Source organism: Myxine glutinosa, chromosome 6, assembly GCF_964187855.1.
Source record: "Myxine glutinosa chromosome 6, kmMyxGlut1.1, whole genome shotgun sequence".
In the NCBI taxonomy this organism is placed as follows: domain Eukaryota; kingdom Metazoa; phylum Chordata; class Myxini; order Myxiniformes; family Myxinidae; genus Myxine; species Myxine glutinosa.
The window spans coordinates 54,067,642-54,088,372 of record NC_136266.1 but is presented as its reverse complement, the minus strand read 5'-3'; the positions used below and the strand labels follow the sequence as shown (position 1 = coordinate 54,088,372).

The window sequence follows — 20,731 nt, the reverse complement described above, 5'->3', positions numbered from 1 at the left end:
GCGTTCTTCCTTATGCGTAGATACACCCAAACACCAGATTAGAAGTTAGTAGTTCGTTTATTTTTCAAGATATTTCGCTCACAAGGTTCAGACATACATGGTGGCGGCAATCTTGGATTTTGACGTGGCGACCCAATTTTAAACAGCGTTCTTCCTTATGCCTAGATACACCCACACACCAGATTAGACGTTGGTACTTCGCTTATTTTTCAAGTTATTTCGCTCACAAGGTTCAGACATATATATGGTGGCGGCCATCTTGGATTCTGACATGGCGACCCAATTTTCAATAGCGTTCTTGCTTGTGCCTAGATACACCCACACACCAGATTAGAAGTTGGTACTTCGCTTATTTTTCAAGATATTCTGCTCACAAGGTTTAGACATACATGGCGGCGGCCATCTTGGATTTTGACGTGGCGACCCAATTTTCAATAGCGTTCTTCCTTATGCCTAGATACACCCACACACCAGATTAGAAGTTGGTACTTCGCTTATTTTTCAAGATATTCCGCTCACAAGGTTCAGACATACATGGCGTCAGACATACATGGCGGCGGCCATCTTGGATTTTGACGTTGGTTGCACCCACACAAAATTCGAATGCGGTCCTTCGCTTACGCACGTACGCATGCACGCACGCACGCACGGACGGGAAAACCATAGTCCCCCTTTCGCTCCGCGGTGCGACGGGGGACAATAAATTTAAGTTATTCAAGGATAATTAAGGAGACCTTCTTCAAATAATCTCTGAAAGAAAGGCTGCCTAACAGCTCATACCAACGACTACCCATCTCCCGCTACCCCTTTCCCACCCCCAACCAAACAAAATAACTCGACTGCTCCCAAAGAGAGGAAGCATCATCACTTGGGGGTGATATGTTCGATTTGTGGCATTCCAATGAACCACAACGTTTTAGTTTACAAGCAACATCATTAGGACATGGACGAGCAAGGTTAAATCGACAGTGGAATTGACGAGCAGTTCAACAATTGCATACAAGCAACAAGGGAATGAATGACCAGGAAAGAAAGAGTGAGTAGGGGAGAAAACATTGAAGCCAGCAAGTAAGAGGGATGGGGTTAGGAAAGTGGAAAGGTTAATTGCGGTAACAAAGATCATGGGTCAAGATTGGGGATGACAAAGATGGCGATGCACTGCCTGCTTGAAGCCCTGGAGGGCAGAATGAGACGGAACAACTTCTGGAAGGTGGTTCAAGACAGGAGAAGCAAGGAATAAAGGATTTGAGGTGTGCTTGTCAGCCTGGATTTTGAAAGTTTAACAAGAAGGGACTTGCTGGAAGAACGCGTGGATCATGGAGTTTCTGGGGAAGTTTGGAAGACCGAGAGCAGAGGAAGCAATATCAATGAAGAGGCGGTGATAATAATAATAAATAAATAAAAACAGAGATCAACCGGTGTGTGATTTCTTCATTTTATCATCCCTTCTTCCACCCAAAGGAAGAGACCACTCCTTTTGCAACTTCAGATGTATATGAGTCCTGAAGCAGTTTCCTCGGCTATTGGTCACAATCCTGGACGGGTCGCCACTCCGATGCAGGATACTCAAATGGCTCATTTTTCCCAGTAAGGTGGTACTCATTTTTCCGACCTTGGAAGGATGCCAGGCTGACTCAACCCACCTGGTGTTAATTCAACGGCACGATAGGGGCTTGAACTCAGGATCCTGAGCTCTCAAACCAGCCACCTTAACCGTTAAGCCAACACCAAACTTTCACCCAATGGGAGCAGATAAATAATGTAAGACATCCCTACAATTATTTATACTAGCGTGACTCGGCGCGCTCCGCACACCCCACCACATGTCGTTTCAGAGGGATAGGAATCGTTGACCATTCTTTTGGATCTTCCTGGTGTTTTGGGTCTTCAGGGCCATTTGAGTCTTCAGGGTCTTTTGGATCCTCTGGGCCTTTAAGGGTATTTTGGGTCGTTGGGGTGTTTTGGGGTCTTCGGTGTCTTCAGGGGCTTTTGGGTCTTTTGGTTCCTCTTGGCCCTTAAGGGTATTTTGGGTCTTTGGGGTATTTTGGTTCTTCAGGGTATTTAAGGGCATTTTGGGTCTGAAGGGTCATTGGGGTCTTCAGGGCCATTTGGGTCTTCAGGATCTTTGGGGTGTTTTGGGTCTTTGGGGTGTTTTGGGTGTTTTGGGTTATCAGGGTCTTTTGGTTCTTCCGGGTCTTCAGGGTGTTTTGGATCTTCGGGGTCTTTTGGTTCTTTGGGGTGTTTTGGGCCTTTGGGGTGTTTTGGGCCTTCGGGGTGTTTTGGGTCTTCGGGGTGTTTTGGGTCTTCGGGGTGTTTTGGGTCTTCGGGGGTCTTTTGGGTCTTCAGGGTGTTTTGGGTCTTCGGGGTCTTTAAGGGTATTTTTGGTTATGCACCGTGTGCGCGGCCTGGTACCTTGAGGCTTCCCTCCTCCCCGTCTGTGTTTTGTGAATTTAAGTTCTTTCCTTCGTTGTATTTCCTTATTCTTTGATTTTCTCTTCTCCTCCTAACTCCCCCGAACATCTTACCCTTTGTTTGACGTTTTAAATACAATTTTTTTTTTTAAATATTATTTCCTTCTCACTTTGCGGGCCCCGCCCATGTGTGCTGTCGTCTCACCCCGCCCCCGTTATCTCCTTTTCTTCCACCTCTTCCTTCCATTTCCAGCCGATACTCGCCTTTCCAATTCTAGTTTCCACCATATTCATTCAACCCTTTCTCCTTCTTTCCACCATACTCATTCAACCCTCCACACCCTCACTTCAGGGAATTTTCCCAGATTGTTTTTCACAGTTTTGTTTAAATATTATTTAAATATGTTTAAACTTTCCCCTGCAGTGTTTTATTCAGTGGTTTATTACAACACACTGTTCTTCTTCCTATTTAAAAGGCTTTTTTCAATTTCCTCATCAAATCATTCCACTTCAAAAAAATATTCAATCTCTTACAGTCCTTCCTTTCTACATTCTCTAAACACACCTTCATTCCACCCCTCCTCTATCGTTTTCAAACGGATCTCTAAATTGAAAATCACAACAAACCCAGTTTGTAATAAATGTTCGTTTGTCATTAATAGTCCACTTTCCAAAATCCTCCTCACCCCTCCCCTCCTAAACTCCCCCATCACCCCTCACATCCAAAACTCCCCCCTCACCTCTAAATCTCCCCCCTCCCCTTCAAAACTCCCCCCTCACCCGTCCCCTTCTAATCTCCCCCCTACTATCTTTCTCCAATTCTCTGCCCTCCCCCCTCCTCCTTCCCTCCTCAAAGCTGCCTCCTCCCCACTTCCTCTCCCTTCCACCACATACCTCCACCTCCTCCAACCTTCGAATTTGCTCTACCCCACCCCCCTCAAACAACACCTCACTGTGCCTCATCCCTTCCTTTCATTCATTCCTTCCCTTTCTCCTAACTCTTCTGCAATCTCTGACACACTATCAACAGCTCTCCCTACCTCCCCCACTCACCCCTCAACTTACCCTACCCCTCCCCTGTCCTGTACCCGATGCTCCCCCTCCCTCTTCCTTAACGGTATGGACCTCAAACATCCAGAGCCATCGCTCAAACCTGATTGATCTCTCCATACAGGATGTTTCTGTCAAACCAGACGTAATCTGCTTAACAGAAACTTTCCTCCTTCAAGATGTCTCCGATTCCTTAATATCTCTTCCTGGTTACTCCCTCCTCTGGTATGATAGACCTAAGCCTTGTCCTGGTGGTGGGGTGGCTATCTTTATCAAAAACTCTCTTACTCTCCCTGCACTGCCCTCTCTCAACCTCACCCCCAGGAGTACCTCTGGCTACGGCTTTCCCTCTGCTCCCACCTTTTAGGAGGAATATAATAATGATAGTAGAAGAACTTCCCCTGTCCCGAGCATGAGTCCACCCCCCTCTTCTATGAGGGAGTTAGGGACAATGGGAAAGGACCCGAGGGCTTTCCAGGCCATGTTTGACCAAATGATGGGGGGGGAGGGGGGGGGAAATAAATGAACGATTAGAAAATAATAGGAGGGGAAAGAGTGAGCAATTGAGGGGAGATATGGAGGGATTGAATGAAAGAACGAACGCACAAATGAAAGAACAAATGAAGGGTATCCCGACCCGGATCTCAGTCAATGGAGTATCTTCTCTTCTAGACTTGTGTTGTACCGTCCTCCAAACAGTGATGACTCCGTTTACATCTCTGTCTGACAACATGGACCAACTGCTATCCACTCATCCCAACTCTCTCTTCCTCATACTGTATGTGGTGACTTCAACTGTCATCATGCCTGCTGGCTGGGGGTGGGTACCTCTCACACCAGCCATGGCACCTCAGCAAAGGACTTCTGTGAATCGCTGGGAGTGACACAATCTGTCAATTTCCCGACCCGGATCTCAATCAATGGAGTATCTCCTCTTCTAGACTTGGTTATGACTAACTTCCCTGCAAATGTCTGCTGCTCTTCTTCTATTCCAATTGGTTCTTCTGATCATTTGCTTGTTAAAGTAGACATCTCTCTGGCCATTCTCAGAGAGCCTCCTCAGTGCCAATGAATGAATATGAATGATCGTTTTAAGGCCATTTTCCCCGCTAGAGCGGGGGTTAGCCTTGCGGTCCCCATGACAATCATGGTTCCCTGTTTGAGGCAATGTTTTTATGGCCGTATGCCCTTCCTGACGCCAACCCTTGGTCGCCTTTTACGATGCACAGGGATACGGTGCACCTATTCTAAATCGGGGTACACACCGGGATCATTCATCCCAGCAAGCTGGTACTCAATTTGCCGACCTCGGAAGAATGACAGGCTGAGTCAACCCCCCTGGTGTTAATTTAGCGATCGACCGGGATTGGAACTCAGGATCCTAGGATCCCAAGCCGGCACCCTAACCGCGAAGCCAACACCAGGCCAATGAGTGCCAATGAGTCTGGCAATTCACTCAGGCTGACTGGCATGGTCTTCAAGCAGGCATCAATCATCTGGACTGGTCTCCCATCTATACTGCCTCTGACATAAACTCTTCCTGGGAATTATTCCAAAGTAAACTGCTCTCTTTCATGCACAGATTTATCCCATCTCGTCTTCAGTTGTCATACCCTTCCTCCTGTCAATGGTACATTGAAGCTTGTGATGAGGCAGTTGCCATTAACAACTTGCCTTCACCTCATGGAAGGCTAATCCAACTGAAGGCAATCTCAGTTCCTTTCACAAAGCTCGGAACAAGTGTGTGTCTACCCTCAGGAGAACCAGGAAACAATTTCACTCCACTCTCAAGACTGAACTCTCAAACCTGTCACCCTCCTCCAAATCCTGGTGGCATCCAGTCAAATCTGTTTTGGTGTTTGTTCCCCTTCCATCCCTTCCCTTACCTCAAACGGCTACACAGCTGACACCACACGTGACCAAGCAGAATGCCTCAACTCTGTGTTTGCCTCAAAATCTTGTGTCCCGAACCCATCTCTCTCTGTACCCACCTTACCCAGTCGAACCCAGCTGCTCCTGGGCTCTGGGTCCTTCTGTCCTGACAAGGTGGAGAAGTTTTTGTCAAACCTCGACTCTGATTCTGCAACTGGACCAGATGGCATCAGCCCAGGGGTCCTAAAATCCTGCTCTGCCGCTCCATCTCACCCTCTCTGTTCTCTTCACCCTCTCTTTTGCTCAAGTTCATCTGCTATCTGCTTAGACATCAGCCAACATTACCGCTTTACACAAAAAGATGCTAAAACAGATCCTTGCAACTACAGACCAATCAGCCTGCTCCCAATCATCAGCAAGGTCATGGAATCAATCATCGCTTCTGACATCAAATCCTTCCTCTTCTACAATGGCTTGATCTCGGATCAATTTGGATTCGGACCAGGTCGTTCTACTCTGGACATGCTGCTTCTGCTATCTCAACAATGAATGGAGGTCTTCAATGCCAAACAGGAAATCAGAGCTGTCTCACTTGACATATCACGTGCCTTCGATATGGTCTGGCACCCAACCCTGTCCACCAAACTTTCCTCCTGTGGTATCCATGGAAATCTCCACACATGGCTTGAGGACTTCCTCTCTAGTCGGAGTCAACGTGTGGCCCTGAATGGATTTCTCTCATCTCCCCTTCCTGTTCCCCAAGGCAGTGTTCTGGGCCCTGTGCTTTTTCTGGTCTTCATCAATGATCTCTCCGACTCTCTGGAAAATCCTCTCTATCTCTTTGCTGATGACTTCACTTTCTGCCGCTCCATACCTCATCCCTCAGATCGGCAGTCTGCTGCACTCTGCAGACATGGAACAAAATCACAGACTGGTCAAACAAGTGGACCATGTCTTTCAATCCTGACAAATCTCACACTCTCACTATGCCTCTCCGAAAAGACCAACTGGACAACCCTCCCATCTACTTTCTCAACAATCCTCTCCAAGAAGTTCTGTCATTCAAGTTTTTGGGTCTCACCATCTGCCATGATCTTTCCTGGGAAAACCACATTTCCAAGCTGGCCTCCAAAGCCAGTCGCCGACTGGGCATCCTCCGTCGTGCGAAGTCCTTCCTTAGCACACTTGAGCTCCTCACCACATAGAAGGCTTTCATCCGCCGCTCAATGGAATACTGCTCTCCCCTCTTGGCTGGTGCTACTGCCTCACACCTAGCTCGGCTTCACGCTGTAGAAACCAAAGCTTTCAGACTCATCGGAATCTCTCACGATGAAGCTAACTACGAGGGCCTTTCACTCACTCACCACAGGCAGATTGGTGGACTTTGTCTTCTACAGACTCCTCTCCGGCCTTGCACTCCCTGCTCTGTCTGTGGTCTGCCTCCCAAATATTCCTGCAGGTCGCACAAGATCTGCCAGCAACCCTCTTCTGATTAAACTGCCAAAATAAAGACTCTCTGTTCACCTTCACTCTTTCATTCCTCTTTTCTCCCACCTCTGGAACAAACTCCCTCACTCTCTTCAATCCCACTCCTCCCTCCAGGTCATTAAAACAGCTGTTCACCACCATCTCTTATCTTCCCCCATCCAAAACATTGATCTTTTCTACCCCCGTTAATTCACCCCAGATCCACTTTTTTGAAATACCGACCTCTTTCCTTGAAGTCCTAGCACTGTCCATGTGTTTTATATCGACTTCTTTCCTGAAGCCCTCTCCCTCCCACAGATCTCCAGATGTCCCTGTTCTCTGCTGTTGTACTTCTGTGCTTCCCTCTATCTCCCCATCTTGTTTCCCGCTCCCTTTATTATGTTTTATGTGTCCGTTTATTTTTTTTGCGTTTAATGTTTGCCCTTACAAGAGCCTCAATCTTGTATACAAAAAGGGGTCTTTGTGGTGTTAAGGGTCTTGGTCTGAGCAAAGGTCGTCAAAGGTCTGAGCAGTCTCAGCGTAATTAAGAGTTCACAGATTGTGTTTTGGGTGTTAGTTTTATCTGAAAGAGCAGAAGACGTTTTGATCGCAGATAAACGTACATAACCATCTACGTTTGCTCTATTATAACTATATGGTATTCATAGAATACTTACCCTGCGCAGTCAACTTGTTGTGAGCCAACTCTTCTGTTTTTTAACATTGTTTTTCTTTGATCCAATATGGCTGCCAGACCACGTGAGCGATGACATCAGAAATTTATATTCTCTAATATAATTGTTGCATAGATCACGCTCAATCCATTTCAAACTGATCAGACTAAGCGTTGTACCTGTCGAATTATGACGTCATAATTATGGCACCAATGACGTCCTCGTTAACAACACCTATTCCCCATATGGAGTTCTTTACAATGAGCCATGTTTCAGTTTTTTCCAAGCAGCGGTTTTGGAGATATCAAGGTGCAACATTTTTCGGTTTTTCCAAGATAGTGCCAGTACCACATGACGCATGATGTCATGATTATCATTAAAATATTCTAAAGGAGGAGGCGCTCCTCTGGTGAAAATTTCGTGTCCATCCGACCAACATTTGCTCAAAAAAATGTTCATAATTATCGGATGGATAAGTGTTGCATTTGTCGAATTATGACGTCATAATGAAGGCACCGATGACATCATTAACACATCTTATTTCCCAAGGGGCGTAGTTGACAATGAGCCAGGTCTCAATTTATTCCATGGAGTGGTTTCAGAGATATAGAGGTGCGAAGTTTTTCCAAGATGGCGCCTGTAGCACACGAGCCATGACGTCATGATTATCATTAAAATATTGTACATGAGGAGGCACTCCTATGGTGAAAATGTCATGCCCATCAGACCAACAGTTGCTGAGAAAAAAAATTCACAATGATCAGATACGTGTTGCACTTGTCGAATTATGACGTCATAACGAAGGCACAGAAGACATCATCATTAACATATCTTATTCTCCAAGGAGGGTGCTTGACAATGAGCCATGTTTCAATTTTTTCCATGGAGCTGTTTCGTAGATAGAGGTGCAACTTTTTTCGATTTTTTCAAAGATGGCGTCTGTACCACGTGACCTATGACGTTATAATTATCATTAAAAAATTATACAGGAGGAGCTGCAGATATTCTGAAAATTTCATATCCATTGGTCTAACAGTTGGAGGAATTTTTGTTTTACTCATACTGATCAGATCAAGCGTTGTACTTGTCGAATTATGACGTCATAATTAAGGCACCGATGACACCACCAACATATCTTATTCCCCATGGTGAATACTTGACAATGAGCCATGTTTCAATTTTTTTCCATTGAGTCGTTTTGGAGATAAAGAGGTGTAACGTTTTTTCCAAGATGGCGTCCGTACCACGTGACCTATGACGTCATAATTATGAATAACGAAATTGTACTGGCGGAGGCGCTTCTATGGTAAACTTTCGTGTCAATCGGACCAACGGTTGCCGATAAACTTAATTTTTAAAATGCAGACACGTACAGCATACATATGCAACTGAATATTTAACCCTGCTTTTCGCTCCGCGAGGGCAGGGTAATAACATTACACTTCGATTGCAGCACCACCACCAACAGCAATGACGTCACCACACTCCGATTTGCGCACTAGCTTTACCATGCGACACCAGCAGGATGTGCAAGCAACTATTGATGGCGTGGTTCCAGCAGATCTCCGTGAGTATGATGGCAACGAAGCAAACATGATTGTTTGCAATTTTGAACGAAGCAAACATGAAGCAATCAAGAGGGAAGGCAGAATCTGACCGGAAAGAGACTGATTTCAAGTTCCACCACAACATACCACTTGGGAATAATTTTGAAATTGGCTAGGGTGCTGACCCAAAGCTAGGTACATGGGATCTTTTAATATAAACAGGCATGACAGTGGACATAAAGATCCTATACACTAAAAAAAACAAAAAAACAGCACAAACCCATGAGGCTATTTGCTCAGCAACAAAACTACAGTCTCAACTTCCACCAGAATCAGAAGCATCATCTAGATGAAACTCAGAGGGTAACACCATACTCCAATAAAGAGTTGTATTACAACTAACCAGGTGTCTCACCTGTATTACAGTTGTGGCCAAAAATATTGGCACCCTTGCACTTTTTTCAAATAACTCGCAATTTTCTCCAAAAACAAGTTGAAATTGCCAAAAGTATTTGGTTTCCACAATTCTTTATTTCACTGTTAATATTACAGAACCTTTGTTTTTGATTCAGAACGTAATATATCCTTTTAAATCAGAAAATAAAAATAAATGGCATTGACAAAATTATTGACACCCTAGACTTAATATTTGGGAGCACACAGACTTTGAACAAAATAACTGCAGTCAAGCACTTCCTATAGCCATGAATGAGCTTCCCACAACCTCTCTACTGGCAGTTTGGCCCACTCTTCTTGTGCAAACTGCTCCAGTTCTCCCAGATTTTAAGGGTGCCTTCTCCCAACTGCTGTTTTCAGATCTCCCCATGGGTGTTCAATGGCATCTTTATTTGGACTCATTGCTGGCCACTTCAGAACAGTCCAGCGTTTTGTCTTCAACCATTCCTGGGTGCTTTTTGACGTGTGTTTGGGGTCATTGTCCTGCTGCAAGACCCATGACCTTTGACGGAGACCCAGCTTTCTAACACTGGGTTGAACTTTGTGCTCCAAAATGCCTTGGTAATCTCCTGATTTAATGATGCCATGCACACATTCAAGGCACCCAGTGCCAGAGGCAGCACAGCAACCCCAAAACATCACTGAACTGCATCCATGTTTGACTGTAGGGAAGGTGTTCTTTTCTTTTAAGGCTTCATTTTGTTTTCTGTAAACATAGAGATGATGTGCTTCACAAAAAAGCTCTAATTTGGTCTCATAGACCTACTATAGAACTACTATAGTAGGTCTATGACAACTACCCTATAACCTACTATAGAACCTCCTTTGATCGAGTTGACGACAGATGATGCGAGTTGGAACTATCATAACTTGTGGCTGAAAATCAGCTTGAATCTGTTTGGCTGCTGATCGAGGTGCTTTCTCCACCATTCCAACAATCCTTCGCTGCAATCTTCGATCAAGCTTTCTCTTGCAGTTGCGTCCAGGGAGGTTGGCTACAGTGCCATGGACATTAAACTTCCTGATAACATTGCGTACGGTGGACACAGCAACATCAAGGTCTCTGGAGATGGATGTGTAGCCTTGAGATTGTTGATGATTGGCTAAAATTTTGTGTCTGACCTCCTCAGACAATTCTTTGGTTTTTTTCCTTCTTTTCTCCATGCTCATTGCGGTACACAGAGTGACACAAAACAGCAGAATGACTTCTATCCAAACTGGTTGAATGAGTGATTTTTTTTTATATTGCAGGCACCTGCAACTAACCATAGGGGAGTTCCATTCCAAAGTAAAGGAGAATCACCTGCTTGAAATCCAATTATTTCTAACAACTTTCCCCCGCCTCTGGAACAAACTCCCTCACTTCTTGAATCCCACTCTTCCCTCCAGGTCTTTAAAACAGCTGTTCATCACCATCTCTTATCTTCCCCCATCCAAAACCTTGATCTTTTCTACCCCCATTGATTCACCCCAGATCCACTTTCGTGAAACACGTCCGAGCAGTGTCCATGTGTTTTATACACCACCGGTCAAAAATTTTAGAACACCTCAATTTTTCCAGTTTTTATTGAAATGTACGCAGTTTAATGTCCAGTGAATAACCTGAAATGGTACAAAAGTAGGCAGTAAACTGCTCGAGGTTAAAAAAAAAAGTTTAGGTTAGCAAAAACGGGAAAATAATGCAAATTGCAGCTATATTGTAAAAAAAAAACACCTTCTTCAGGGAACAAGTAATGGGTTAACAACTTACAGCTGTTCTGCAGCAATGTAAGTAAATTAAGCCTTGAAAGTTGATGCAAACAATTCCTACAGGTGTCCCAACCTCTGCTGATTACAAACTTCCTGTCTGTATAAAAGCAGTATTGGAACAGACTGTTATTACACCTTCTGAAGCATTATTTGGACAATATTGCACTGCAGGTAGTATATTGGAAACTGGAGGAAACTCTGACAGGAAGAGGTCTGGCAGACCCAAAGCCACAACAGAATCAGAGACCAGTTTCTGAGAGTCAACAGCTTGTGTGATAGGCGGCTCACAGGACAACAGCTTCAAGCACAGCTTAACACTGGTCGAAGTAAGCAAGTCTCAGTTTCAACTGTGAAGTGAAGACTTCGAGCTGCAGGTTTGACTTGTCGAGTGGCAGTAAGAAAGCCATTGCTAAGATGGCAAAGAAAAAGAGGCTTGCCTGGGCCATGAAGCACCGCCAGTGGACTACTGAAGACTGGAAGAAGGTCTTATGGACCGATGAATCAAAATTTGAAATCTTTGGTTCATCACGCAGGGTTTTTGTACGCTGTCGAGTAGGCGAAAGGATGGTTCCTCAGTGTGCGACACCAACTGTCAAACATGGAGGAGGAAGCATGATGGTCTGGGGCTCTTTTGCTGGATCCAGAGTCAGCGACTTTCACAGAGTGACTGGCACCCTGAACCAAAAGAGCTACCAAAGCATTTTGCAGCGCAATGCAATACCCTCTAGTATACGCCTAGTTGGTCAGGGGTTCATGCTACAGCAAGATAATGAAACTAAACTCACCTCCAGGCTATGTCAAAACTACCTTCAAGGAAAATAACAAGACGGTAGACTTCAAATCATGGAATGGCCAGCAGACTCCAGACTTAAACCCCATCAAGGTGGTTTGGAGTGAACTGGACAAAAGGGTGACAGCAAAGCAACCTACAAGTGCAACACATTTGTGTGAACTTCTGCAACAGTGTTGGGAAGAACTTCCCGAACAATATTTGATTTCCATTGTAGAAAGAATGCCACGAGTGTGTTCAGCGGTTATATCTGCAAAAGGTGGCTACTTTGCTGAGTCAAAAATTTAAATTAAATTTTGTTTAACAAAATGATTCTATGATTTCCTTTTCATCTTCAATTGTTTATTTGTTCTATGCTTAATTTCAGAGTACATTGAGACATTAATCTGCATAAAATTTCAATAAAAACTGGAAAAATTGAGGTGTTCTAAAACTTTTGACCGGTAGTGTACCTCTCTCACCCCTCCCCACCCCCCCCCCACTCCCCCAATTCCCATGCCTCTTCTCCCCAAGCCCTCTGCCTCTCACGGATCTTCCGTTGTCCCTGTTCTCTGCTGTTGTACTTGTGTGCTTCCCTCTCTCTCTCTCCCCATCTTGTCTACCGCTCCCTTTATTGTATGTTTTGCGTGTCCGTTTTTATTTTTTTGTGATTGATGTTAGCTCTTACACGAGCCTCGAACTTGTATACAAAAAAAAACAAAAAAAACTGTTGCATGTTAGTGGTGACTGTTTGGGAAAAGGAGTCCCCACCTCCAGCAGTTTCGTGGCCTTCTACACAGATCTCCCATTTGAGCCATGGGGATTTTCAGCTCTTCTGGTTGCTTGAACCATGTGGCCTTGTCTGTCCTGCTCTCATTTGGGGCAGGAGGACCACAGGGTGCTGCAGGCCAGAAGTTTGCACACAGCCAGAAAACAGCAGGGAATATTACACAGAGTACAGAAGAGAGGAATTGGGGTTAGACACATGCACTGGGGCAGGGAAGACAAGATCCTTCTAAACACCACTTGACACTGCCTCTTAAAATACATAAATTACATTTCGTTAACCTAAACATTCACTAACAAATAATTCTAAACTAAACCCATTTATCAACTAAGCAAGATCTGTAAGTCGTAACAAGAAGTTGAATACCATGTGGTTATACCTGGGGGCTGGCAGGATAACTTAGATACCTTAGAGGTATATGCATTTGCCTTTGACCTATCGAGCCTGGGTTTGAATCTCGACACTTTTAAAAGATCTCACCCTAGTGTTTACATGTATATATGGAGAGGCATCAATGTGAACAACTTTCATCGGAAGGACTCGTTTGGCAGTACTGGTAATTGATGGACGTTAAAAATCCCTCTGTGTGTTTCGGGGAAAACAAATTTTTGCCGCGACTAACTGCCGTGAAGGCAAGAGCAAACCACCTAGCATTTCCCTTGCCAAGAAACCGATTCGACAGCACGGACACTATGTAAATAGTATGCTACACTGATTGTACCTAAGGTTTCTCAGCAAGATGCATCTGCAGGAAGCGCAGGTACGCAACGGGGGCAAATGCATCATCAGAGTGCATAACGACTTCACTGGAGTCACTGCAGGGGATGCAAGAATAGTATTTAATTAGGTATACATTTCAAAATTACAAAAAACAGTTTGGTATGCATTTCTGTAGGATTGCTCACAATCAAATAAGACATTTTTGCAAAACCAAACTAGAAGGCAATGCAAAAGCTCAATCAAACCATTATTTCTAAAGTTACGGCCAAGTACTAAAGGAAATGCAGACAAAAAGTGTCCCGAAGACGTGGTTGGATGACAAGTGATACATCACTATCCCAAATGTCATGTGAATGCATGAAACACGTATGGATTAAAAAAACAAAAACAAAAACAGGTATGGATAAATATGGATATAAGAACGTAGATATGCAAGAAAGAAAGACGATCCAAAGGATCCTGACCGACACACGGATGATAGGAAAGGCAGACTAGATCGCACAAATCAAAAGGATACATGAAAAATGATCAACAGAGCTTGTATAGAATATAACAAAAAAAATATCTATCAGGTTAAATGAATCATACATTATTATGTAAGGCAAGGAAAGTCTAATAGAGTAGAAAAGCAAATAAATGAATGAAGGCCATAATGATTGAAATATGATAAGTTTCAAAATAAACAAATGGAAAGATGACGTTAAACAGCCAATCTTTGGATGTCACTTCATCGCAGGAAGGGAAGTGATTCCTCAGTCATCTCAGAAGTAGTGTGCAATGCCCACGAACAATTTGACAGAGCAAACAGCACTGGTACGGTTCACCAGAGGACCTAGGTCCGATTCCTGGTCTGGGCACGTAATTTTCCCACATATATCGATGGTTTATTTATAACCCTGTTCATTTATATAATTGTTATAAATACACAGAAAATTGGTCTACATATAAATGTGTGAACCACAAAATAGATCTTAACAACTTGCACAACATCCGCATAATAATACACAATTATTCCTTCATAGTTCACAGTTTTTTGTTTTTTTTAAGACAAAGTACAGAAAGAACTGACATGACGATTTTCTTCGTAAACAGAGGGCAGTCCAATGTGAATGTTTCATATTCTCCTCCTTCTCCACAGATATTGACGCCATATTTCTGTGACAGCTGGCATGACAAGCACAAACATTATGGCCCTCTGCACACACAATACCTGCATATTAGTACAGTGTCTTATTGTACAGGCAGTTTGAGGAAATGGCAAAATGTTTACATGCTTATAATCAAAAGTATTGGGGCAGTGAGGAAATTTGCAGGGTTAGTAATTCATGACAGTTTATCCGATTTCTCGTGATATGGTGTTGGTCCTCTTGCTGAAAGCACAGACCCGATCACCGACAGTGTCCCATAATTTGGTAGATAACAGGCATAATTATTACACCATTCCACACTTTAGGTCTGTCTGCCAGGAATCAATCTCCTGACCCAATCTGCCAATTTACTTATTTTTACAATGATCTGCACATGTGTTTATGAAAAATAAGGATATCAGGACACATGCATGCACCTTTACACAAATTACGAGGACATTAACCAAAACCAAATAATCACAGTACAAGGTTTTAAACAAGTGTCAAAATAAGATGTGCCATTAAAACACCAATTTATGAAATATCCGAAATCCCATCTATTTCTTGGAAAGAACACATGACCCTACCTTACTAAAGATCAATTTTATGACAAAGCAAGTTTGGTCCAGAAATAAAGCATAAACAATGAATGTTTCACAACCTATGGGAAATCGATATTTCCCATAGGTTGTGAAAGACAGCAAAGTGAAGCTTACAAAGTTCTAATATCAGCGACTCCAAAATTCAATCACCAGTCTTGTAGCATCCATGGGTGATGTAACGTATGATTATCCTCAAATATATCACACAATAAGTGGCATCGGTATTTATTACCCAGCTCATGCAAAGCAAAAAGTGGTGTTAAGCAATTGGTTCACTCTGTCTGTCTCTCTGTCTACAAAGGTCAGTTTATGATCAAGGAACGACGTATTAGATTTTGAACACGAATCGGTACGTTAACCGGAACATGAATCGGAACATGAACAGGAACATGAACCTGCAGTGTAGCAGTACTTTAGCTCTAAATTTATCAAACTGTATGGAATCTTATCCTGGAGAAAATTATCGCGCATGCGAACAGAGGAGTGAGGTAATTGTTTTAGTTTGTCCGCCTGTCTGGCATTCAAATAAAATTGAAAATTATTCCAAACAATTAGAGCGACATTCAAAGCATACCGCCCCCATGCGACATTGCCGGGGTTGCTGCAGTGCAGCACGTGGAGACGGAATTGAGGGAGCGGTGTACAATAATTGATTAATTAATTGCGTAATCAAAATAAATAAATAATAATCATAAAACAATTCATTCTTTAATCGATTAGCTAATAGCATAAATAAACCACCACTGTGTCATCTGAATCTGTAACTTTATGAAAATTAATTGATTAATCGATGAATCAAAAATAGCCTTTTTGCCAAATCACTTGGTCACTATCGTGTCCAAATATCAGTTTCCTACCTCAAAAGGTGCCTGAGATATCACCCAGATGAGAAAGAAAATGAATAAGTACTTAATAAATCGATAATAATTAAGTAATCGATTAATTAAAAAATAAAAAACAAACTTTTTGCCAAAGCACTTGTTCACGATTGTGCCCAAATTTCAGCTTCCGAGGTCAAATTGAAAAAAAATCAAACAAATCAAAAAAAAGAAAAAACAAGAAAATGACAGATCTGTAATCTGGTGGTGAAACAAGGCCACATTCCAGTGGATTGGGAACCGAGTACCCTCGTCCCTCTATACAAGGGGAAAGGTGACCCTCTGGAGTGGGGCTCGTACCGAGCGATAAAGTTATCAGAGCATGGAATGAAGGTATTGGAAAGGGTGTTGGAGAGGAGGATAAGGAAGAAGGTGAAGATCGACGAAATGCAGTTTGGATTTATGCCAGGAAGAGGAACGACAGTCACGCTCTTTATTTTGAGGCAGTTGCAGGAGAAGTACATGGAGAGGAGGAAGAAATTGTTTCTTGGGTTTGTTGATCTGGAGAAAGCATTCGATAGGGTTCCACACGAAGTATTGACATGGGCATTGAGGAAGTTAGGAGTGGAGGAATGGTTGACCAGAGTAGGGATGGCAATGTACAAAAGAGCGCGCACAGCTGTAAGGACAAAGGACGGGAACAGTGGTGAGTTTGAGGTGAAGGTGGGAGTGCATCAGGGGTCGGTACTAAGTCCACTGCTATTTGTAGCTGTGATGGAGGTGCTGGCTCAGAACGTAAAGGAGGGTTTACCGTGGGAGTTGTTGAATGCAGATGATCTGGTGTTGATTGCGGCAAGTATGGATGGACTGAAGGAAAAGATGAACAAGTCGAAGGAATGTATGGAGACAAAAGGTCTGAAGGTGAATATCGGAAAGACTAAGGTGATGGCAAGTGGTAAAGCATGTGGTGAGGTGGAAAGAACTGGGAAGTGGCCATGTGCTGTGTGCAGGAAGGGTGTCGGAGTGAACTCCATTCAATGTGCAATGTGCACTGAGTGGGTTCATCAAAAATGTCGTGGTCTGAGAGGGTCATTAACAAGTGTGGCAGCTACATTCAAATGTAAAGTGTGCACAGAGGGAGCTGCAGATGGAGGAAATGTTGAGTGTGATCTTGGAGACGGGGTGAAGCTGGAAGGTGTGAAAACATTTTGCTACCTCGGAGACATGCTGAATGGAGAAGGTGGATCAGACTCGGCAAAGGTTGCTCGAGTGAGATGTGCATGGAAGAAGTTTCGGGAATTGAGTGGCGTGCTGAGGATGAGGGGAGTGTCGTTGAAGCTGAAGGGAAAGGTGTATGCTGCATGTGTGAGAAGTGTTATGATTTATGGGAGCGAGACATGGGTAATGAACGTAGAGCAGCAACGAAGGTTGGAAAGGGTGGAAATGCGAATGGTTCGACGGATGTGCAGAGTATCATTGAGAGAGAGGAAGACAAATGATGAATTGCGAAAGATGATGGGAATAGAGCCTGTGATTGATGCTGTGAAGAGGAACAGGTTGAGATGGTTTGGTCATGTGTTGAGGAAGGATGAAAGTGACTGGTTGAGAAGAGTGATGGAAATGAATGTAGAAGGAAGTAGAGGACGGGGAAGACCGAGAAAGACTTGGCTAAAGATGGTGGAAGAAGAAATGCGGGCAAGGGGGTTAACAAGGAGAGATGCAGAAAATCGGGCAAAATGGAGAAGACTGTCATGGGGACCGCAAGGCTATCCCCCACTCTAGCAGGGAAAATGGCCTTAAAATGCATGTTGTTGTTGTTGTTGTTGTTGAGGTCAAAGTATAGCTGAGATGTCACCCAGCCAAACAAACAAGAAAACTAGAAAGAGCAATCAGAGATTGCGGACCCTCACCAGGATGTGTTTTCAGTGGTTTTTAAGGCTTTTGTGTTAAAATTAATATGGCGGCCAAACCACATGACTGATGACATCATTATTTTTTCTCCACCAATTTATCCCGAGATGATACTCAAGAAATTTCATCTTGATCGGAAGAAGTTTTGTACTTGTCGAATTATGACGTCATAATGGAGGCACCGGTGACATCATCATTAACATATGTTATTCCACATGGGCCATGTTCTTTGCAATGAGCCACGTCTTAATTTTTTCTATGCAGCGCTTTCGGAGATATAGAGGTGCAAAGTTTTTCTGTTTTTCCAAGATAGCGTCGGTACCACGTGATCTATGACATCATAATTATCATTAAAACATTCTACAGGTGGAGTTGCACTTATGGTGAAAATTTCCTGTCAATCGGACCAACGGTTGCAGAGAAAATCATAGTTATTCTGTGCGGACAAACAAACAGACAGACAGACAGACAAACGGACTCAAATGCAATACCCTCTCCTCTGGCGAGAGTAACAAGACAGAAAACAAACAAACAGAGTGAGACTGAGTACGCCCTTTCGGCGCGCGTCATCGCTGGGCTCCGATGGCGCCGTGCAACACCTTGAGATGGAATAGGGTGGAGCGGAATACAACAGGAAACATGCTGTTTTTAAGAATGTCATAAAGAACACAAACAACAGGCACAAATAACTAACGTAACGTGTTTAATAACGTGGTGTAAAGAAGCTGCACCAACGCCAGTAAACTTCCGAAAAAAGTTTTCTCCTCCAGCCTATAAGCCCTCCTTTTATTTCAATTGAATTTTTCCTTGAACACTAGAACACAAATAGCCTTTTGGCACTTTCAAAACGCTTCCGTTTAGCAGTACTTGGACAAAATATTATGGCATTTTACGTGTAAGTGTGTTTATAAGGATGGAAATGGCATTGAAAATAAGTGTTACATTATAGTAATATCGATACACATGATGTTTTGTTTTTTTCCATGTACAATAAAAGAAAGCCCGAGAGAAAATATTGAAGGCATTACTTATGTGGCGGCCTGCACATCAGGTTTTCCTGAAATGATAACTGTTGCGGGCTTTAGCTCCCCATGTTTTGCGAGACTGCTATATTATATTCCTACATCACTTACACTCACTTTCTCTGTAAAAGTGGAAATTCATGCAGCCATTTACTACATTTACAGCACTGCATGAGGCTAAACCATTTTTAAAAAGAAATAAAACCTCCAGCAGATGCAAATAAACATATTTCAGGTAACAAGACATACAGACTTGGCATTTAATATGGAATATTTTTTTTGTGGGGGTGAACTTACTTTTCAAGATGACTTAGAACCAAAAGTTCATTGGAATTATGTTGAAATTATTCTAGATTTTGTTAATGTGACCTTTAAAAGAAACAAAAACCACATTTGACATTTCGAAGCAAATAAATTGATCCTTGAAAGTGATGTAAACTGATATCGAACTCAATTCACGGACAGTACTGTGTTAAACTTCTGTACGTTTTCCAGAAGTATCTCTTTATTTTGCACATGAGCCAAAAAAAAATTCAACAAAAACAAAAGCTAAATTATGACTGAGATTACGTACAGTAAAATTACAGTTCAGTACTTCGTGTAACCCCCACGAGCATTCAGGAGAGCACGTACACGTCGAGGCATGCTGTTCACGAGATTTGCCAACGTTTGGACAGGAATCGCTTGCCATGCAGTGACAATAGCCTGCTGCAATTCACGCACAGAGGTGGGCTGCTGGTCCAAGTTGTCGATTTGACGCATTAATTCTGCCCACAAGTTCTCTATCGGATTCATATCCGGGGACATGGCAGGCCACTCCATATGCTCTACACCACGGTCAGCAAGAAAGTGTTGGATCATGCGAGCACGATGAGGCCGTGCATTGTCATCTTGGAAGACAAAGTTTCCTCGAAAAGCTGCACGAGCAAATGGAAGCAATGTTTCTTCCAGGATGACCCTGTACTTGAACTGGTTCAGGTTTCCATTCAGAACAACCAGGTCAGTTTTGCACCCTGCATGAAAAGCAGCCAAAACGGTCACCCCACCACCTCCAGCTTGGACTCTTGGCACTATACAATCTTCGTTGTGGGCTTCATGCACTTGTCTGCGCACTCGGACGCGGCCATCTTGACGATAGACCAGAAATTTAGACTCGTCACTGAAGGTCACGTGATTCCAGTGTCCTGGCTGCCATTGACGGTGCTCTCTGGACCACTGCAATCGGCGCTGGCTGTGTTGTCTGGTCAGGCGTGGCTTTCGCAGGGGACGCCTGGCACGATAGCCTGCTTGAACCAGTCATTGGTTGACTCGCCTTCTGGATACAGGCACATTTGTCAGTTGCTGCCACTCAGCCCTAAGCCGATTAGCTGACTTGGTACGGCCATTGCAGACTAACCGGTGCAGCTGGCGATCATCTCTCCTTGTGGTTCTGCGTGGACGTCCTGGCCTCGGTATTGGAGTAGGGACACCCCTCTGAGCATTTCGTTTCAGGATCTTTGACACTTGACCTTTAGTGATGCCATAATGCCGAGCAATAGCACGCTGTTTCATGCCAGAATTTCGTAAAGCCACCACTCCATGACAAACAGCATTGTCAAGTTGACGGACCATCTTCAGAGGAAGCGGCAATAACTTTTGTAGACGTGCAGCAGTTGTTTTTCCACTAATACAGAACGCAACAACCCTTATATACCCGATTGTGAAGCCAATCGTCAAATGTACCTGTCCTTACATTTTGTCACGCCACCT

At 43.6% G+C, this 20,731-nt stretch overlaps 1 protein-coding gene across 13 annotated transcripts in view; it reads right to left on the bottom strand.

The window, feature by feature from the left end:
* The window catches only part of DPH6 (diphthamine biosynthesis 6), an 86,258-nt gene that overhangs the window by 16,497 nt on the left and 49,030 nt on the right, over window positions 1-20,731 (bottom strand). For 5 of the 13 annotated variants that reach the window (XR_010984947.2, XR_010984943.2, XR_013623807.1 and 2 more), the window contains exons 7-8: window positions 14,572-14,666; window positions 13,504-13,597 (exon numbers count right to left, since the gene is read on the bottom strand). Coding sequence is in view for 6 of the 13 variants with exons in the window: in XM_078779847.1 (XP_078635973.1) it covers window positions 13,504-13,597; window positions 14,572-14,666 (189 nt within the window). In the remaining 7 variants the exon portion in view is untranslated. Of the gene's footprint in view, window positions 1-9,532; window positions 12,897-13,503; window positions 13,598-13,914; window positions 14,698-20,731 lie in introns of those variants that run through there. The other 8 variants (XR_010984945.2, XR_010984946.2, XM_078779845.1 and 5 more) reach the window with 4 other exon arrangements.